The sequence below is a fragment of the Aotus nancymaae genome, unplaced genomic scaffold, assembly GCF_030222135.1.
Source record: "Aotus nancymaae isolate 86718 unplaced genomic scaffold, 86718_ANA_hifiasm-v0.15.2.pri h1tg000016l, whole genome shotgun sequence".
Taxonomy (NCBI): domain Eukaryota; kingdom Metazoa; phylum Chordata; class Mammalia; order Primates; family Aotidae; genus Aotus; species Aotus nancymaae.
In genome coordinates, this window is record NW_026988428.1 from 45,409,327 (window position 1) to 45,429,179 (window position 19,853).

At 34.8% G+C, this 19,853-nt stretch overlaps 1 protein-coding gene across 5 annotated transcripts in view; it reads right to left on the minus strand.

The window, feature by feature from the left end:
* Positions 1 to 278: 278 nt before the first annotated feature.
* TAFA2 (TAFA chemokine like family member 2) overlaps positions 279 to 19,853 on the minus strand; it is a 507,397-nt gene continuing 487,822 nt past the window's right edge. For 4 of the 5 annotated variants that reach the window (XM_012444923.3, XM_012444924.3, XM_064377287.1 and 1 more), the window contains exon 5: positions 279 to 2,396. In XM_012444923.3, coding sequence (XP_012300346.1) covers positions 2,385 to 2,396 — 12 coding nt within the window. In that variant the 3' untranslated portion in view covers positions 279 to 2,384. Of the gene's footprint in view, positions 2,397 to 12,495; positions 12,743 to 19,853 lie in introns of all 5 variants that reach the window. The other variant, XR_010343004.1, reaches the window with a different exon arrangement.

Here is a 19,853-nt window from a genome sequence, read left to right on the forward strand (position 1 = left end):
TATTGCTAGCAAATTATGCCAGTTGTGCTGATAGTCAAGATGGGAGAGTTGCACAAGTATAAATGTATCTATTTCAATTGTATCCTGGCAAAGAAGCAAGTCAAATAATGGAATCTTGTGTAAATGGCAAAATTTGCCATGAATCTTTATTTAAAAAAAAAAAAAAAGAATTTATGTCATCTTCCCCAGGAATTCAGAGGTCTTCCTGGATAACAACTGAAGTGCTTTTAAAATAAAATGCAGAAAACAGATCTCTAAACATAATTTATGAAAGAGAGCCCATTTTATATCCCAATTTTATTCACCTTTTCTGAATAGTCACAACATTAATCTACTGGGGATAATCTAGTTAGTATATTTGAAATTCCATGTATTTTTATCTATTGTATGCATGTATTACACTTGTATATTATACAGAGTTTCCAGTTGTTAAAGAACACAGTTTAAAAAATGAGAAGCATGATCTATAATCTCAAACAAACCTAGGACAAATTCATATTTTCCAAAAGGTATAGTTTTTCACTTGGTTACAAAGAAATTAATTATATTCTAATTGATGCACAACCATTATTCCTTTTTTAAAATTTCATATAGTCTTCAGCCATTGTGAAAATCCACTCAAAACCATCTAATTCATTTTATGCATAATTAAAATGGAGGCAGAATGTCATTTCATTTCATGAACTTATGAGACAGTGGATTTTAGTTCAATGTGAGATGTAAACTTTTCAGATCTTATTTTTAACCAGTTTCACATTTCTAGTTGTTCTTCCCAGGAAAGTGTTTGAATAGTGTATTGGTCTTTGAATATTGTCAAGAACTAATAGACCAAAGTTCCCCAGTACATGTGGGCCTCCAGCCTGGAAACCAGTGTATGTGTAATTGACCATGTCAGTGAGTTTTCAGAATACAAGATATTTCCATACATTCTCTAACATGATGGAAATTCTAATAGGACAATTTCAGAAGCATCTTCTGGTTAGTCTAAAATGAGTAAAACACAGAAATCCCTCTCTTGCATTCCTTCAAACTATAGGTTTACACAATATTGTTACAGAATGGCTATGCAATTTTCATTCTTCTCTCCCTTCATATCACAAATGAAACAAAATAAATGTAGTATAAAATTATACATTCTATAATAACTTAAAAAAAACTACATACATGTTTAAGGCCTTTAAATATTTATGACTTTCCTGTAAAACCAAAAAACAAATGTTCAAATGGCTACAAAAATGTCACAAAATACTGGCCTAACAAGTTGTTTGAATGGGAAAAGTATAAGCAAATATTTATACATTTGAGACTGAGGAAAATGAACAATTTTTTCTATCAACAGATTGAACAAATATGTAAGCATTCAAACAGTCATTGGGAGCAAGCAAAAGACAGTCTTTTAAAATGAGATAGGACAGTTTAAAAAAAAACTAGAAAAAATCTAAGTGAATAATGTTCAAGCTAAGAAATCAGAAACTCACATGCATCCCTGGCAACTTTTTGAAACTGAAGTCTATCCAGTAACTTGACTGCTCACTGCTGATTTCTGTGAAGGGAATAAGTAAACATAAAAAAAAAAATTAAAGAAAATCCCACTTTAAAGAAAGAAAACAGAAAGGGAGAGTGCTCTAGAGGTACAAAGTATTATATAACGAAAGGGGTAATCCAGTTCTAACTACTACCTATTTGACAAAGAGCTGCAGCAGGGTGTTGTTAGCCTTAGGGAAATATGTCAGCTTGTCTACACATTCTTATATGATTGATGTATTCAGATAACTATTACTTGCCAACATTATTACCAATGGATATATATTTCCATTCCTTTAACAAAAGCAACTTTAAGATGTTAAAACATGTAGGCTTTCTGAGCTCCAAGATTCAGATATAAATAAAATTGTCTCAGTCTACACCATGCCAGAGGAAAAGTTCTCAAAGGAAACGTCATTAAAGCCATGTACAGTCCCACTAGCCAATGAACATAGGACCCAGGAACACATCCAGGACAGAAGGACAGTGCCCTTGGGATACAGCTTGCAGAAGCAAGAAAAGCAGTCACATCTGGAGCCGATAACTCAAAAGCTGACTGTCTCCAACATCACCCTGAAAAAAACAACTCTTCACCGGCTCCACAGACAGCAACTTCAAATTCTTTTAACAATTTACAAGTTGAACACAGTTCAAATCTGCTGAAATCTTCATGACATAGAAGTTCATGTCTGACTTTTAAAAAGTCTTGATTTCAAGAAGAGGCCATGAAATCCCTTGGAAATAGACTCTTGAGTGCCTCTTTCAAGTGGTATAAAAACCTTCAAGATCACCTCAGGAGTTAAGTTTCTATGCGTATGTTCATTGTCATCAGCCTTGAGGATCACTTGGTTTCTCCTGGGTTAATGGGTTACCTACAAAGGAAGAAGAAAATAGTCAACATTTCATAACATACTTATAACCTTAAAATTAAACACAATTAAAAAGTAATAGGTAACTCAAAATGCTGGTGTTTGTTTTATCAAATACATTGTTTAATTTTAAAGAACTACCAGGTACAGGTATTTCCACCATATAAAATTATACTAACTTTTTTTCTCATTATCACCCCATAATATTTTTAGAGTCACTTTGACAATTATCCAAATGACTATAACAATTATCCAAATGACCAAAATTATCTCAACTGGTGACAACGATATCCCTCTCAAACCCAGAGAGTTACTCTGGAATCCTTTTTTTGCATAGACTTGGTGGCCATAACACAAATATCATAAACACATCACACCAGGCCTCAGTGAAGACAGATTTTTGTTCCCAGCAACAGAGCCACATCTATTTTTCAAGAACGCCCTTGGGGATTGGCTCCATAAAGTTCGTTTTTGAAATAGTTTAAAAATTGAGAGCCTATTTGAGTCCATTTTATTTTGGGAAAAAAAAAATATCTGTTTAGGGGAGACAAAAAAATCTGGGGAGAGAAACAATAAAGAATAGAAAAATGTACCAAATGTTAAAGGTGCCCCAAATTTTTCATAAAATTGATGAGAATATACTATTAATTATATTTTAAATATCACTGAGAAATATTCATACTAACTCTTCACATCTACTGAAGTCCAAAGACCATTTGTGTACAGGAGAAAAGAAAATAAGTGGATAGAATATCTGATACATATATACATATGTATATATGCATAGATACAGAGGAAAACACACAGGAAGAGGGAGAAGAAGAGAGAGGAAGAAGAGGGAAGAGGAAAAGAGATTTGGAGAGAGGGAGAAGATGGAGGGAGAAAGGGGAGAGAAAAAGAGATTATTAACACAACAGAAATCTCTCTCCCATTAGATTTAAATTTAAATTAGATTTAAATTTCTAATTCTAATCTAATATCAGCCAGAGTATTTAGAGAGTTACCTAACAGTTCCTTTCTAGCAATGGCTAAAACAAAAAGTAATTTCTAAGAATTAGTGTCAAAACTCTGATTTTATTCCATTAAGTGACATTGTTACTTGCCCTTCGAAAAACATTACAAAAGGCTCTTTTGTTTCATTGTTTTCTGATCGATTATTTTAAAAAATGAATGTAATTAAACAAAATAATAAGCTAGCTCTAGACTTTGCTATGGCTAGTCTCAAATTATTCTACCAAAGGGAGATGCTACAAAAGGCAAAAATGTGTTTTCATGCATGGAGGCAGTCATCTTATTTCTGTCTCAGTGGTCCGCTACCAATCCCAAGGAAAGAGTTTGTTGCCTGTGCATTTGAAGTGTCTTACTCCTATGCACAGAACCATGGAAGAAGTTGAACTGAGAATGGAGGGTGGAAAACATGTGAAGAGCCTACTGAATCTTTGAGATTCTGGGAGCAGGAGATATCTTGGGCAGAGCAGCAATCTCATTGTCAATTTGCCTGTCATTCAACGGTCATTGTGTGTAATTTCTGTGAAGGGTTTCCAAACTGAGCATGAACGTGGACCATATTTTCAAAACTAATGCTGAAAAGACAAGAAAGAGGGGAAGATTGTGTGTGTGTGTGTGTGTGTGTGTGTGTGTGTGTGTGTGTGTGTAAAAGAAAGAGAGAGGAAACTGAGACAGAGGTGGGGGGAAAACTGAGAAAGAATAAGTGGTTTCGCCTCTGCTGTGACTCAGTGTAGCAAAATGGAAAAATATGGTAGAAATGAATTGGATGAACATGGTGCCATGACTCTATGAAAGCAAGTGACATCTCCTCTTGAGCCACTTCAAGCCCAGGTTCTAAGTACTCTATTAATGAGTATAACAGATGCATTCTTATATCTTCATTTCAAGCTAAATATTTGACCCTACTGGTTTGCATAAAGTTGAGAAATGATTCTCTCAACTATTTATATATAATTTTGAAAACAGACTTTGAAATTAACAGTATAATACAAAGGTTTATGAAACTAAAATAATTTTTTCTCCATTTCTGTAGAGAATATATACATATATATATACACAAATACATAAACATATAAACACATATAAATAAGGATATAACCCATATCCTCAAAAACATTATTTTTATGATGATATCTATCAGCTAACAAAATTGATAGAGAAACAAAATTTAAATATGACTTAAAGAAGTAATTGTCTAAATAAGCCTGGATTACAGTATAATTAAAGCAACCTATTCTCACACCTAAGTTTTACAAAATATTCCTAGATTACTAATTTAAAAAATATCCTAGAATATTTTATGAGATGAAGCTCACAGTATAAATCATTTATAAGATTGGATGAAAGTGGACAATCTAATACTTGATTTTTTTTTTTTTTTTGATTATTGGATTTTGGTCAAGAGGACACATAGTGGTTCGGCATCAAGAGCTCTGCATTTAGGACAGAGTGGTAGTGTTGCCATGAAGATCAAGTATTGTAATGTTTTTGAAACACCTGGCTTTGTCAACACTGAACAATCATAAAAATAAAAGGTCTGGATTTTAGGAGGTTTTCTTTCTTTCTCTCCTTTTTTTATTTTTTTATTTTTATTTTTTGCTTTTGAATGTATAAATCTTTAACAAGAGAGCCACTAAAAGTAGAATGAAAACAAATCACACTGTTAAATCAAGTTTAGCCTAAAGCTGCCTCCTTACATATTTTAAGTTCGGCCCGAAAGTTTCTCTGTACATCATGAACCGTAACCCACACTGTGGCCTACTCTTATGTTAGTTACTAAGTTTTGGCCAAGGAAAGGTGGCCAACTGTTCAAACTGTGTTCAACTAAGGCAGATGCTGTGCTGTAACCAATCTACACCTCACTTCCATTTTCTGTATGTCACTTTCCTTTTTCTGTCTATAAATCTTCAACCAAATGTCTGCGCTAGAGTCTCTGAGCCTACTCCCACTTGGGAGACATCCTGATTCACAAATTGTTCTTTGCTCAATTCAACTCTTAAATTTAATTCAGCTGAAGTTTTTCTGTGAACAACACTAACAGACATTCATGCAAGTTTAGAGAACTGCACTGAAAGAATTAAAGCCTAACTAATGACTCACCCTTTTCAACACAATATAAAGATGAACATGTATAAATATCTACCAGCATCCTCCCCGACAACTCAAGGTTTGTATTAAACAAGATGAGAAAATCACAGGTTTAAAAATGTATAGAAAAATGATTCTGAATATAGGTACATTATCACCAATTGAAAAAGCTCACTATGCAAGGTCCAAATACTATCGTTAAACAAAATTATTACCTAAAATTTAACAAAAATATCAATCTTTTAAGATTTATGCTTATTTTAAATAAATCTGAGTGACCCAAGTTTAAATTCTGGCACGCCAGTAGGGGGAACAGATTTCAAATGTCATTTTACCTTTTGTAGACTCTAAACTGGAACATCCGGATATGCAAGATTTGCTTAAACAATATTTACACAATCCAACATTTTAAAAAGTAAAAGTGATGGTTAATATACCAAATTAAGCATTACCACATTTTTAGAACTTAAATAATACTCTTTCATTCAAAAGTATTTTTTAGAAGGCCAAGCATTAAGTTTTACCTTCTAAGGAGGACTTTTGGCAAGTTTTCAGTAACTAAAAGCAGGAGGTTGCAATAAAATCAGTTTTACAGGATGGGAAATAGCATTTGCTACCATGAATGCACACTATCTTCTTGTTCTGAGGGCAATAGTCATAAAATACTGCATGAGGGAGAGAAATGGCCCTACGATTGTTATGGTTATGCCTTGAGCTTCATGCGCTATAATCACTATCTCAGTAAATTTGCCTTTCCAAAGGCAGTATTTTACACAGCTGTTCTTTTCTACGCAAATCTTATTTGTGTGTGCCACACACCAGCCAGTTTTGCAAGTAAAACTACTGGGCTGCTCAACCCATACAAAATGCAGAAATAATAATAATAGCTTCTCTATCACAAGCAGGAAACTACCCTGGTAACAATCAACCAGGATGAAGATGCCAATCTGGTAACATTAAGTAAAAAGTACTAAATATTTAGATCAGAGCACCCACTTATTCCAGGCCAACAAAACTATTACGGGGCCCTGATTAGATTTCTAAACAACTCATGCTAAAATCATGTCTTTAAGTCTGCTTAATTTAAATTGAGAAAATAAAACCTGGTTAATGACATATATTAGTTAAATTTGAAATTAGGTGAACTCATTTATTTATACTGTTTTCATTTTATTGTTTGAGTATTGTGAAATTTCCTCTGCCAATCTATAAGTTAATTACAAAGCTGGAAGGAAATTCAAGAATCTATTCTGTCCTTTTACAAAATTCTTAAATCTTAAAATTCTTACAATCATTATATTGAAGCCTAAAATTCCTTCTTACCCCAGTTCAAGTCCTGCTGACTAGGTTATCCACGGGAGATAACATATGAGAGGCATAATAACAAATAGCTCAGGCTTTGTTCAGCAGACTGCCCAGGTTCAAATCCTTACCTTATCACTTTCTAACACTATGGGGTTGAATAAATTATTGAAACTCTCTGAGCCTTGGCCTCTCCATGTGTAATATGCTATTGTAGCCTTCCCATGTGTAATACGCTATTATGATTAAATCAGATAGTCCAGACAAAGTGCATGTCCCAGTAAATGCCTTTTAAATATTAGTAGGTGGTAGAAGTAGAAATTCTCAAACAAGATACAAAAGGTGATACATAGGATACCTATGGGGTTGGGGCGGGAGGGCGCAACTTCTTGTTTCTCTAAAAATAGTGACTTAATTTTCTGTTGCTTATAGTGATTCATCTTGCAATTATTTCTTTTCATAATCTTGGTATGTTAATTATAAAAGTCACATATTAAAAATGAAGCACTGGCCAGGCGTGGTAGCTCAGGCCTGTAATCCCAGTGCTTTAGGAGGCTGAGGCAGGAGGACTGCTTGAGGCCAGGAGTTTGAGACCAGCCTGGGCAATATGGCAAGACCCCTCAGACTCCACATACACAAAAAAATTAGCTAGTCGTGATAAGGCACACTTCTAGTCCCAGCTACTCAGGAGGCTATAGGGAGGATTGCTGGAGCCCAGGAGGTCATGTCTGTTGTGAGCTATAATCTTGCCAATGCACTCCAGCCTAGATGTCACTGTGAGACTGTCTCAAAACAAAAATTGTAAAAATAAAAATTTAGAAAAAAATGAAGCACGACTTTGATGTTCTCTGAAGGCAGGCTGCCCATTTTCAATGCTCAGTTCTGCCAGTGATTTACCGGGCAAAACAGAAATACTATTAGCATCTGCATCATAGGGACTGTATGAGCTGAGAAGTAAATGAGTTAATAGTGAGTTAATAGGTTTCATGTTTAGAACAGCATGAGAAACCCAATGAGTACTAAAGAAGTATTAACTGTTATTATTCAGATATGTGTACATGTTTAGCCATCCAAATGTATTAAATTTCCAGGTTTTGCCTCTGATTACTTCTGCACATATGTTACTAGTCTTCTCTGATACATAATTCCATTTTTTCTAACTCTTTGTCTTTCTAATAAACCAGCTGCCATCAGACTTTGCACGAAGGATACATATTTAGGAAGTTGGCACGGCACTTTACACTTAAAACATAAATGGGGCATTATTATGCTAAAAGAAAATGCAGATTTGCAAATTTCCTTCTTCTTTGTTGATGGTTCCTCTGATATTATTTTTCTTTGAGTTCTACCCCATATCCCAGATTTTTTAAAATCTCAGTTGTTCCATTTGCCAGTCTACAATATATTTGTGAAATCACTGCTAAATCTCCACAGCATCAATGTAAATCTTATATGACATTAGTTTAATTAAAAAAAATTCTCTTCTGCAATATGTTCATTATAATCTTGTTATGAGGAACTATTGAACAGTATTTATATTCCCATAAATATGACTCACATACACATAATAGAAGTGAAAATGCATTATGAATGTTGCAGCCAATTTCATTATAAAAAGAGTTAAGTTTTCACTAAAATATCCATGTTATTAGATAAACATTTATTTTTGGACTGATGAGAATTCTTTAGTTAAACAACTGGAAGACAAGGAAATGTGGTAATACTTCTAAGAGGAGGCAGCAGGATTAAATGCAGTGCATGGCTAATCCTTTTAAGATGGCTGCTTAATAACGTCACAAATGGGCACAATTTCAAACAACATTACAATAAATTTAACTTACTCAATAAAGGTAAAAGGGAGAATAGAATACCTTCTTCATCCTAAGTGCTGATTTGAATGAACTTTTCCTTTCTTGGAGTATAATTGCTGCTTCATTGCAAATGTATTTTTTTAATGTAGCTCTTACAAGTACAAGAAATAAGCCCTTGCTTCACTTTTTGTGTACTAAATGTGCAATTAAAACATCATTACTCTGAAGTAGCAGGTTTTCTCATTTAAGCCTGAGAAAAGCTGCCATTACATTGGTCGTAACTATATGTGAATGCACTTGTTGTATCTTAAAGCACCTTATGCAATGAGGTATTATGAAATGAAAGACACCTACTGGTCAGGGATATTCATGCATGAACAAGCTGACCATACAGCTTTCAGGAATTACAAAATGAAGAATACCTATTTGTCAGGGATATTCAGGCATGAACAAGCTGACCATACAGTTTTCAGGAATTACAAAATGAAGAACACTTATTGGTCTGGGATATTCATGCATGAGCAAGCTGACCAGACAAGTTTCAGGTAAGGTAAGGTGACATTTGAATCACTTTTATAAACATACTCATCTCTGTGAAAAACTAAGCCAATATTTTACTTTCATGATGATGGAGATGATGCCTATAACCCTGAAAACGATCATATTTTCATACCACAGCTTAATTTTACCTCCAAAGAACTGCTTTTGCTGGATTGGCCTGAACATTTAACACTTTGAGGTATGTTCAATATTTCAGCTAGGATCAACATTTCCACTAAAGAACCTTGAACTATTCTCAGTTATGTATTTTATAAATTCTTGAAAAATTTAACAGCCTTAGGTGAGTGGCAAGAGTAATTTCAAATAACAGAGAGCATTTCTGTAGTTAACTGATTATATTTAGGTGGTAAATCAGTGTGAGTCCCAGTGTAGGAAGCAAAACAAAGAAAAGATTCTCCAGGCTTGGCATATCATCTTTCTAGCCTTCTGGAAAGAAACAGAATACCAGATACGCCTGAAGGGAGCAGCCTCATTCTGCTAGTCAGAACACAAGGGTTTTATATACCAGTGTTACTACCTACTAGGTGCAGAACTTTGGATAAGTCACTTAAAAAAAAAATCTCTGAAACTCGAAAGTTTATCTACGAAGCACATTGGCTGGAGTCAGTGAGCTTCTAACTCACTTCTTGCCTCCAACTACTGTGACCTTTCTTAAGAAACACTACTTCTAAATGGTATAAAACTTTGTTCTGATCACCTAAATTCTTCAGTGGTTTAACCACTTTGAAGACTTTATTTTCTAAAAGGTCTAATCATTATATTAGAATGCAGAACTAGTGAGCTTTTACCACAAATAGAACATCTGTCAATGGCTTTCAGCTTCCTCTGCTGTGCAAATGAAGATCTCGACTGGAAATGAATCTTTTGAACAGATGGATCTGCACTATTTCTTGGAACTTTGAAAGCTGTACAGTGTGCCTGCCATGAACTCTTCTCCGTGACTCATGGAAGTAGATGACTGCATTGCCATTTATGCACATTCATCCACTCAGAAGCAGATCAGCCGTTTCTCTCTGCATGACATTCACTGTTAGTAAAGCAAAGCATTTTCTGCTTTTTCTTTGAGTAGCTAATAAATTCCTTTAAAAACTTTTTAAAAAAATTTTGTTAAGATACGACTTTGCTTCTCCTTCCCTTGGTACCCCAACACACACACTGTTTCAGGTGCAGAATCACATGCACAAAATTAAGATAATGGTGAAAGTTAACAGCATACAGCATAAAGAGAAATCTCTTGAAGACATCCCAAAACTCCTTAAGCCGGGAAAATAATTATTTTAAATGCCTCAAGGAAATCTGAGCAGAATTTTTAAGATATTAATTCCATATGTCAGCAAAGTTCATACATTTTTACAGACAGTTGAGATTCTGAACTCAATTGGAAGGTACTTTACCACTAAATTTCATATTAAGTTCATTTTTTTAGACTGGCCTCTCATTTGTAAAAGAGTAATTTGAACTGATAGTTTTTATCCATGTTCTTCCAGAAAGCTCTACTTTAAAAGTTTCAATCTGGTCAAGAATTACCCTTCTCAAGAATTCCAGCCTCACTATGGAAGCTTTAAAAATTATACTTAAAAAAAATGAGTTTAAGATAGTTGGAATTAAAGGAGAAGAAGAGCTAAAACTTGGAAGAGATTCCTTTTAGTAGCCTAGAAAGTATTTTCTCTTAACTTCTTGCTTGGTTTGTGTTACAAAAACAAATGGCTCTTAGGGACAACTTTTCCTTGAGATACTGAAATTGCAAAAATTGTATCAGGGAGAAAATTACAGCAGTTGGGTGGATGTAATCCAGCCAACCCCTATTTTGCCTCTGGCATTCAAGCTGATCTTAATTATTCCTGGGTTCAAGCCAAGCTAACTTTGGAAGACATTGAGTTTATAGTTTCAGTAATCATAGCCCTCCACCAAACTCAACCACCGTTGTAAAGCTAGGGAAGATCACCAGGCTAGGAGGACAGAGGAGCCTGTATTCTGCTAAGGCATAGACAAACAATTGCCAGTCATTATTCTGGAGATCACAATAAATACAAATTCTCCATTTACTCCTACAGATAACATCACTGTTGTAGAACCTAAGATGGGTCTTTGGAGATATCTTTTCAGGGTTTTTGCATGTCTGACAGCAATGACTCTATTTGCCACACCCATGTGATTGCATCACCAACCGACAGCAGCTAGCAACCATTCCCTTGCCACTCCCACCCCTTCCCCCAAACTATCTTTGAAAAGCCCTAGCCCCCCAGATTATCAGGGAGTTTGATTTGAGTAATAACTTCATCTCCTGCGTGGCGTGACTGGCCTCTCATCAGTTAAACACTTTATTGCAATGCCGTGGTCTCCGTGAATTGATTTTGTTTGTGCAGTGGGCAGAAATAACCCTTCGGGCAGTTACCCTCCTGTCTGAATGAAGAATGTGTTGCTGTCACTTAAAAGGACTTGATGTAACTTGTGGAAGGACAAAACTAGTACCAGCGGTTTTTGAGAACATGCCAGAAGCAGAACATGGAGATGGAGCCTTCTCTCCTCTCCATCCTTATCTTCTTCCATAAAATTAAGAGCTGATCATTTAATATGTGGTAAGTCTTCTATAAAAAAATCTTCTTCTGTAAATTTCAAACTAAAATCTATTTTCTGAAGGATAGGGCAACATAGATGGTGATGTTTTAACATGTTGGATGCTTTTGATTTTTTTTTTTTTCCTGTTTCCTAGACGTAATTCTTTTTGGACTTTGCTGATAACCATCATAGTTCACTAATTTTGAATTTCCAAAGTTTATCAAAATATAAATACTTAAATCTAACTATTTGTAATGCTTAGATGCAGGTACGAAATAACATTCAATTATGGGGCAATTTAAATATATAAAGAATGGACCATTAGGTAAGAACGCAGCCTTTATTTGGTTTATGGAGATTAAGTGAAAGTCTGATGGCTCAGTACTTTTCATGCTAATTTCCATAAAATAGCACTTTGAACACTAATAGAAGTCCAAGAATATACCCAGATTTTTGTACTATCCATTTCCTGTTTCTGAAAAAACAATACTGCAAAGCCATCGTAGGTGACATAACATAATGGCTCTTTGTGGCCAATCATTTGTTCAGTGTATGGGCCTAATATCAGTTTAAAGAATGATGCCTCTTTCCACCTTCTAATAAAGATATTCCAATGCCTTTTTTTTCTGACCATTGAGGTGGTTCTTTGCCCTCTGACTCCCTAAAGCTGTACCAAGTTCATTGTGTCCCTCTGAAATCAGGGGCATTGAAATGCTAATAGAACCACAAGAAAGAGTAGGTCATAGTTAATCTTGTTAGCACCATGTACACACCTGCTGCTCTGTGAGAAATAAACCAAGACGAGAGCTCATTTCTGGAGTTGTTTTGAATCTTTACTTCTCAATGAAACTTCTGTCCCTTCCTTAGAATCCGACCAACACTAGGATTCGCCACAACTAGTGCTCCAACGTGGAGCCAAAATTTTTTTGAGTGTGGAGAAATCAAAAATTGTCATCAGGCACAGCAGAAACCTTCTCTTTCTACTTCTCCATTCGAACTTGAAGAGTTTTACACGTTTGCCTAAGGAACAAACACATGTCAGGCACTCCACTGTTTAACAGATTATTACAGAAAGCAAACCTGGGAGAAAGGGGACATTTCAACAAGCATAAAAGGACAACAAGACAATAACGTCGTTTACCTCCAAAAAGCTCACAATGTGGATAGGTTTGTATTTCCCTTAGAGGATTATGTACTCTTAGTACTTCTTTTTTTTCAGTTTCAAAGAGACACATGCCTTTACATGAGACTAAAATAAACAATTTTTACAAGGAATTGAAAAAAAGGATAGTAAGCATTTCTTGTATTTGGGAAGCATTCTGCACAAACCTAAGAAAAATGTTCATTAAACGCAAGGAAGAAAGCACACAGAAATCAAAAAATAGTCATTTAAGCATAAAAGTGTAAAATAATTGTGGAAACAATATTAGGTAGTTATAATCAATTATAATTCAAAGATGTAATATTTGTGATCTTAATCATTCATAGCCTTGCCTGAACATCCATGCCTGGAGTAATTTATAATTTGCTGAGGCCGGAATTTGAATCATACACACTTTAAGGCTGATAAATGAAACCAAGTCATTTAACGTATGGGTCTAGTCACCCCTGTGCAGCATTCTTTTTTTCCTTTTTTTAATTTTTTTGAGATGGAGTCTTGCACTGTCCCCCGGGCTGGAGTGCAGTGGAACAATCTCAGCTCACTGCAACCTCTACCTTCCAGGTTCAAGCGATTCTCCTTGCCCCAGCCTCCCAAGTAGCTGGGATTACAGGCACCCGCCATCACGCCCAGCTAATTTTTTGTGTTTTTAGTAGAGATGGGGTTTGACTGTGTTGCCCAGGCTGGTCTCAAACTCCTGACCTTGTAATTCACCCACCTCAACCTCCCAAAGTGCTGGGATTACGGGCAAGAGCCATCACACTAGGCCAGCATTCACTTTTCAAGCCAACTTTGTTGCTCTCTACTTATTATTAATTACGTAATCCTCATTAACAGTCAGAATGAGATTTATGACATTTTTCAGTTGTACTTTATGATATTTTATAGATATAGATAGATGTTCAAAAGTTTTACTGGCTGGGTGCAGTGGCTCATCCCTGCAATCCCAGCACTTTGGGAGGCCAAAGCAGGTGGATCACCTGAGGTCAGTAGTTCAAGACCAGCCTGACCAACAAGGTGAAACCCTGTCTCCAATAAAAATACAAAAAATTAGTCGAGCATGGTGGCAGGTGTCTGTAATCCCAGCTACTCTGAAAGCTGGGGTAGGAGAATCTCTTGAACTCGGGAGGCAAAAGTTGCAGTGAGCCGAGATCATACCACTGCACTCCAGCCTGGGCAATAAGAGCAATACTTCATCTAAAAAAAAAGTTTTATTTATACTCCCTTTTTCAAAGTATTCCAGCAACATCAAAACATACTATTTGATTTTTAAATATATGAATAATAATTTAGTAGTTGAGAGAAAACTATGAGTAACAATAATAAATAATAATAAATCACATGGAAAATTGGCTATTAATCGTAATTTAGGCTCTGACAATAGAGGGTTTTTGGTTGCATAAGTTAAAAGCAAAGTAGAGCACTTTCTGCATAAATCTGAGAGGTTGGAATAGTTAAAACTAACAGCAAGAAAAAAGACTAATCATGTAATTAGTAGAAAAATATATTTTCTGATTTTGAAAATATTTGTGTTATTGAGCAATTAGAACAGACCCGTTTTTTTTTTTATACCCCTGTTTTCTTATCACTGCTAATCTTGGCCTCACCCACCAAACCAGAAAATGTAAGGTATAAATGATGGTTTGAGGAAGAGTGGAACTTTTGTATTCTGATCACAGTCTAGTTGCCTTTATTTAGATAAATCAAAGCCAGCACAGCTGCAATGTGGGTCAGTGTCATGACTTGCAGTGGACACATGTGGCTGAAGATAAATGATGAATACTCAGAAAATTTAGAAGAGTTTCATTTTTTTTTTTTTTTTTAGAAAAAGCAAGTTGAACATGGAGAAATACATCATCCATACATTTCTAATTCTCCATTTTCTTTACATTGTTCTATACATTTCTAATTCTCCATTTTCTTTACATTGTTTTTCAGGAACTGTTTTTTAAAAAATGTCATATATACCCATTGAACATTTTAAGAGTAGAATAACTTTTTTCTATATGTTTCATCTCTAATCAGTTACTAATCATCTTTCTGATCTATTTCCTACTCTCTGTTTCACTGCCACACTCTCTATTCCACCTGGTGTGTATAATGGCAATAATGTCCTGACTTGTCTTCCTCCTTGCTGTTCCTTCCTCCTCCTCATTGCCACCATCATCCTGAAAAGAAAAATCTGTAATACAATCCTATTACAGGAAGAAATCTAAACTTATTTATGATATAAAAGATCCTTCATGATTAGAACTCAACCACCCAGCTTCATCCTCACTTCTTCACAATCCTTCCACAAAACATGTATGCTCCACTCTAGTCATGCCTATTTAATAATTCCCAGCTATTTAATAATTCTAGACATGATGTGCCCATTCATGTCTCTTTATCTTTGTGTTTGTTTTAGCTTTGCCTAAAATACACTTGTTTCAAACCCCAGAAGAAATGTGACCACTTCATGATTTATCTAATCAGCACTTTGTCATAGTTCTATTATAAGACATATTTCATCGTATTATGATTATTAATGTGTTTGTTTCTCTCAGTAAAATACGAGGTATTGGAGGAAAAGAATATTGGCATACTTTTGTTTCCTCAGTGCTAAGCAGCATATCAGGTACATAAATGATGTCTAATATTTATTAAATGAAAGATAGATTGAAATAACGGATGCATGGAGAGATGAATAAACAAATGAACACATCAATGAATTAATGTAAGGAAAAAGAAGGAAAGCTAGAATCAATATTTGGATTCTCTGTAAACAGCAAGAGGAGTGATTAAGTGACCCAAAATTTCAGTTCCTCAATTTTTAATTTTTCTAGCATTTTCCCCATGATTCTGCAGTTTCAGAATGTGAAATTATAGATATGCACGGGTCCTGATACTCAGCTTCACATTTTCACCTCAGATATTTAAATTTATTCTCATTTGGAAAAGGTCTAATTTTAAAAACAAAATTAATTCATGAAAATAATAACTCAAGAAGATAATAGCAACCTGTGATGCTCTAATTGGTATTAGACTAATCACTTGGAATGCGGAAAATATCCAGATGAATGCATCAAGGTGGATGTCGGCATGTTCATTACAGTTAATATTTCAGTTAGAAACTATTAAAAAAATACACTCATTAAAAAATATACCTATCTCCTGAGTAATTTCCCTACAGCTGCTTAACACTGTCAGGAAGTTTATCTCATGAAATATTTTGTGAGACAATTATCCTACACCTAGGAATTACATGCTTACTTGACATCAGATATGGTGATGCAAATGAAATAGCATCAGATTTCCTATAAAACAACACAGTAAACAAATAGCACAATGATTGGTTTACTATTGCCCCCAGATAATATTGTGCATGCAATCACATGCACACACACAAACAGAATTATGTACTCTATATATTACAGTTTAGGATGCCCAATCATTCCCCTGCCTTTTTTCTTTTCCTATTAAATCTGGAGACTAATATTTTTAAAGCCAAACAGAAGCTAATTTTTTGTGTGTGGGCATGATTTTTACTTTTTATTGTTGATACTTTGTTTTGAGATTTCCCCTTTGTCATAGTTTCTCAATGTGGAACTGCTTAAACAAAGGGAAGATACATTTTATAGTGTTTGGTTTTATTTTCTTTCCTATTTATTTTTAATTTCAATGCTTTTGAAAAAAGAGGTGGTTTTTGGTTACATGAGTAAGTGCTTTAGTGGTGAGATTTGAGATTTTGTCCACCCATCATCCAAAGAGTGTACATTATACCTAATATGTAGTCTTTTATACCTCATCCCTCTCCAACCCTTCTCCCTGAGTTTCCAAAGTTTATTGTATCATTCCTATGCCTTCGTGTCTTCATAGTTTAGCTTCCACTTGAGAACATAAGATGTTTGGTTTTCCATTCCTTAGTTACTCCACTTAGAATAATGGCCTCCAACTGCATCCAGATTGCTGTGAAAGACATTATTTCTTTTTATGGCTGAGTAGTATTCCATGGTGTGTGTGTGTGTGTGTGTGTGTGTGTGTGTGTTTTAATAGGTCAAATGGCACATCTGCTTTTAGTTCTTTACATCTACTTTAGTTTTCCATATTGTTTTGCAAGTGGTTGTACTAATTTATATTCCCCCCAGTAGTGTAAGTGTTCCATTTTCACTACATCCATGCCAACATCTATTTTTTTTTACTTTTAAAATTATGGCCATTCTATTGTGGTTTTGATTTGCATTTCCCTGATAATTAGTGAGGTTGAGCATTTTTTTCATGTTTGTTGGCCATTTGTATATCTTTTTTTGAGAACTGTCTATTTGAGTCCTTAGCCCACTTTTTGATGGGATTGTTTGTTTCTTGCTGATTTGCGTTCCTTTGTAGATTCTGGATACTAGTTTTTTGTTGGATGCATAGTTTGCAAGTATTGTCTCCCACTGTGTGGGTTGTCTGTGTACTCTGCTCATTATTTCTTTGGCTATGTAGAAGGCTTTTAGTTTAATTAAGTCCCATCTATCTATCTATATTTGTTTTTGCCACATTTGCTTTTGGGTTCTTTGTCATGAACTCTGCATAAGCCAATGTCTAGAAGAGTTTTTCTGATATTATCTTCCAGAATTTTTTAGGGATATTAGACCCTATCCCATTTATGGCAAACTAGTTTGAAATGTATAGCAGAGACAAAGCCAAAAATTATTTGGTTCCGTTAGGCTTTTCCTACTCAAATATTTATTCTCATGACTTGGAGGCTATATTGCCTGGGTTTGATCCCAGCTCTATTGCTTACTCACAATGTAACTTGGGCAACATCTTTTTATTTTTATGTTTTATTGAGGTAAAACATGGACACAGAATTTACCATCTTTACTATTTGTGAGTGTACAGTTCAGTGGTAATAACTACCTTTATATTATTTTTCCCCTTTGTCATCCCCTCTCTCCCTCTGCCAGCTAACAATCTACACTATTTTTATGAGTTGACAACCTCTTTATGCCTCAGTCTCCTCAACTGTAAAAGGAGGATAATAATCAAGTCTGACTTATGGGATGGTTGCAAGAATTAAATGAGCTGGTATGTATAAAGTTCTTGGATTGTGCTTGGCCATAGTGAGAACTTAATTAGTTAGTGTTAGTTAGAACTTAATTGGTGTTAACCAATTCTTGTGAGAATAGAAGTAGTACGCAAGCATTAATATAAGCAGAAAGTCATTTATGTGGTTTCCTCTTGAGGATTGAAGCCTTTGATAATCAGAAAATATCCTTCTTTAGCAATAGTATTTGCTGCAAATTCTTCTTTGGTATTGATATTTACATAGAGTATCTTTCCCATTATTGTCTTACTTTCCATTTTTCTTAATTCTTATAGTTTGGATGTATCTCTGTTAAACAGCATATATTTGTGTCTTGATCTTTTGATCCAGATTGATAATCTTCATATTTGCCTTTCTTAAAAAGTTTATTTTATAATTGACACATAATAGTTATACATATTTATGGGATACAGTTCGATGTTTCAATGCATGTATACAGTACATAAAGAGCAACTCAGGGTGATTAGCATATTCATCACTCTAAAAGTTCATTTGCTTTTTAATTGAATTATTTACTCCATTAGCATTTGATGTACTCACTCATATATTTGAGTTACAAGCTATCATTATTGAGTAATTTCTATTTATTCCGCTTGCTCTTGATTTATTTTCTCTCCTCTTTTGTCTTCTTTTGTATTGTTTTTATTAGCCCATTTTTTTTTAGTTGGCTTGGAGTTATACATTCTTTTACAAATTTTTTAGTGTTTGTCTTAGTGCAACAATTCTGCAGTTTGTTTGTTTTTGTTTAAATTGCCTTGTCTTCATGTTTGCCTGGTTATTTTTCATTGTATGCCAAATACATTATTTGCAAAATTATTTGTGGAGTGATTGTGAGACTGGGGCTTTAATCTTTCCAGAGAAGAATTACATTTGGTTTTGCCAAGTATGCCTTAAAAATACTTGCTCACCTCAACCTAATTTCAGGTATTAAAATGACTCAGATTGAGCCTTCTGAGGGCTTTTTTACTTTTAATTCCCTCTTCCTCTTGGGGTATAGCACTTTGGGTTTCCAATAAGAAATAAGACATACTCACCAGGGCTCCCCTTCACAGGGATCCCTGGCCTACCATGGCAGTCTCCTGGGTTCTGCAAGGTCGTCAATGCACTTTTATCCACTGAGCCACTCCTCTAATGCTGATAATTGCTTCCATGGGTGAAGTGATTTCCAAGAGCAGACTAATCTCTCTAAGTCTTCATCCTTTCCTGAATTCTGGACCAGTGACTCTTCACTTTCTTGTTGGCTTTCCAATGCCTCCAAACATATGACCCTATATTTTGTTAAGTTCTTCAATTTTCTGGGATGAGGGGAGGAGAAACTTAAAGATATTACCTGATCTATCACTAAAACAAAGTCAAATTATGTGAGTTCAACTTGACTGATAGATTTGGTGTTGATTAGTCATCCATAAAATTAATAATTGAAACTTGTTATTGGTATTCTTCTGCCTGCATGGTACTTCTGCATTACAATCATGCATTATAATTATTTGACAGAGTCTTCTTTCTAAACTTGCTTTCATCTAATACTTAAAATAGACATTAGCTAACAGTTACTTACAACTGGAATGACTACATTTTCCATTTTGCTTGGAATAGTTCTGATTTACCCCTGTTGTCCTGACTTCCTGATGGTTTTATCTTGGAAATATGTCCTACTGTGGATAATAAATTATATCATCACCCACATAGACTAATTACCCTTATCATAGAAATGTAAATTTTAATAAATAACTCCTAGATGTAATGTCTTCAGGCTGTGAATGAAAGCCTCTCTAGTGCAAGAATTTCAGCCATTGTGATAGGCAAAAAAAAGAGCATTCCTTGAAGCATAAAACATTTCTGAAATCTACTAAATCACATCAAGTTGCTAATAAGTGTTAAAGTTTGGCACTAGGAGTTTC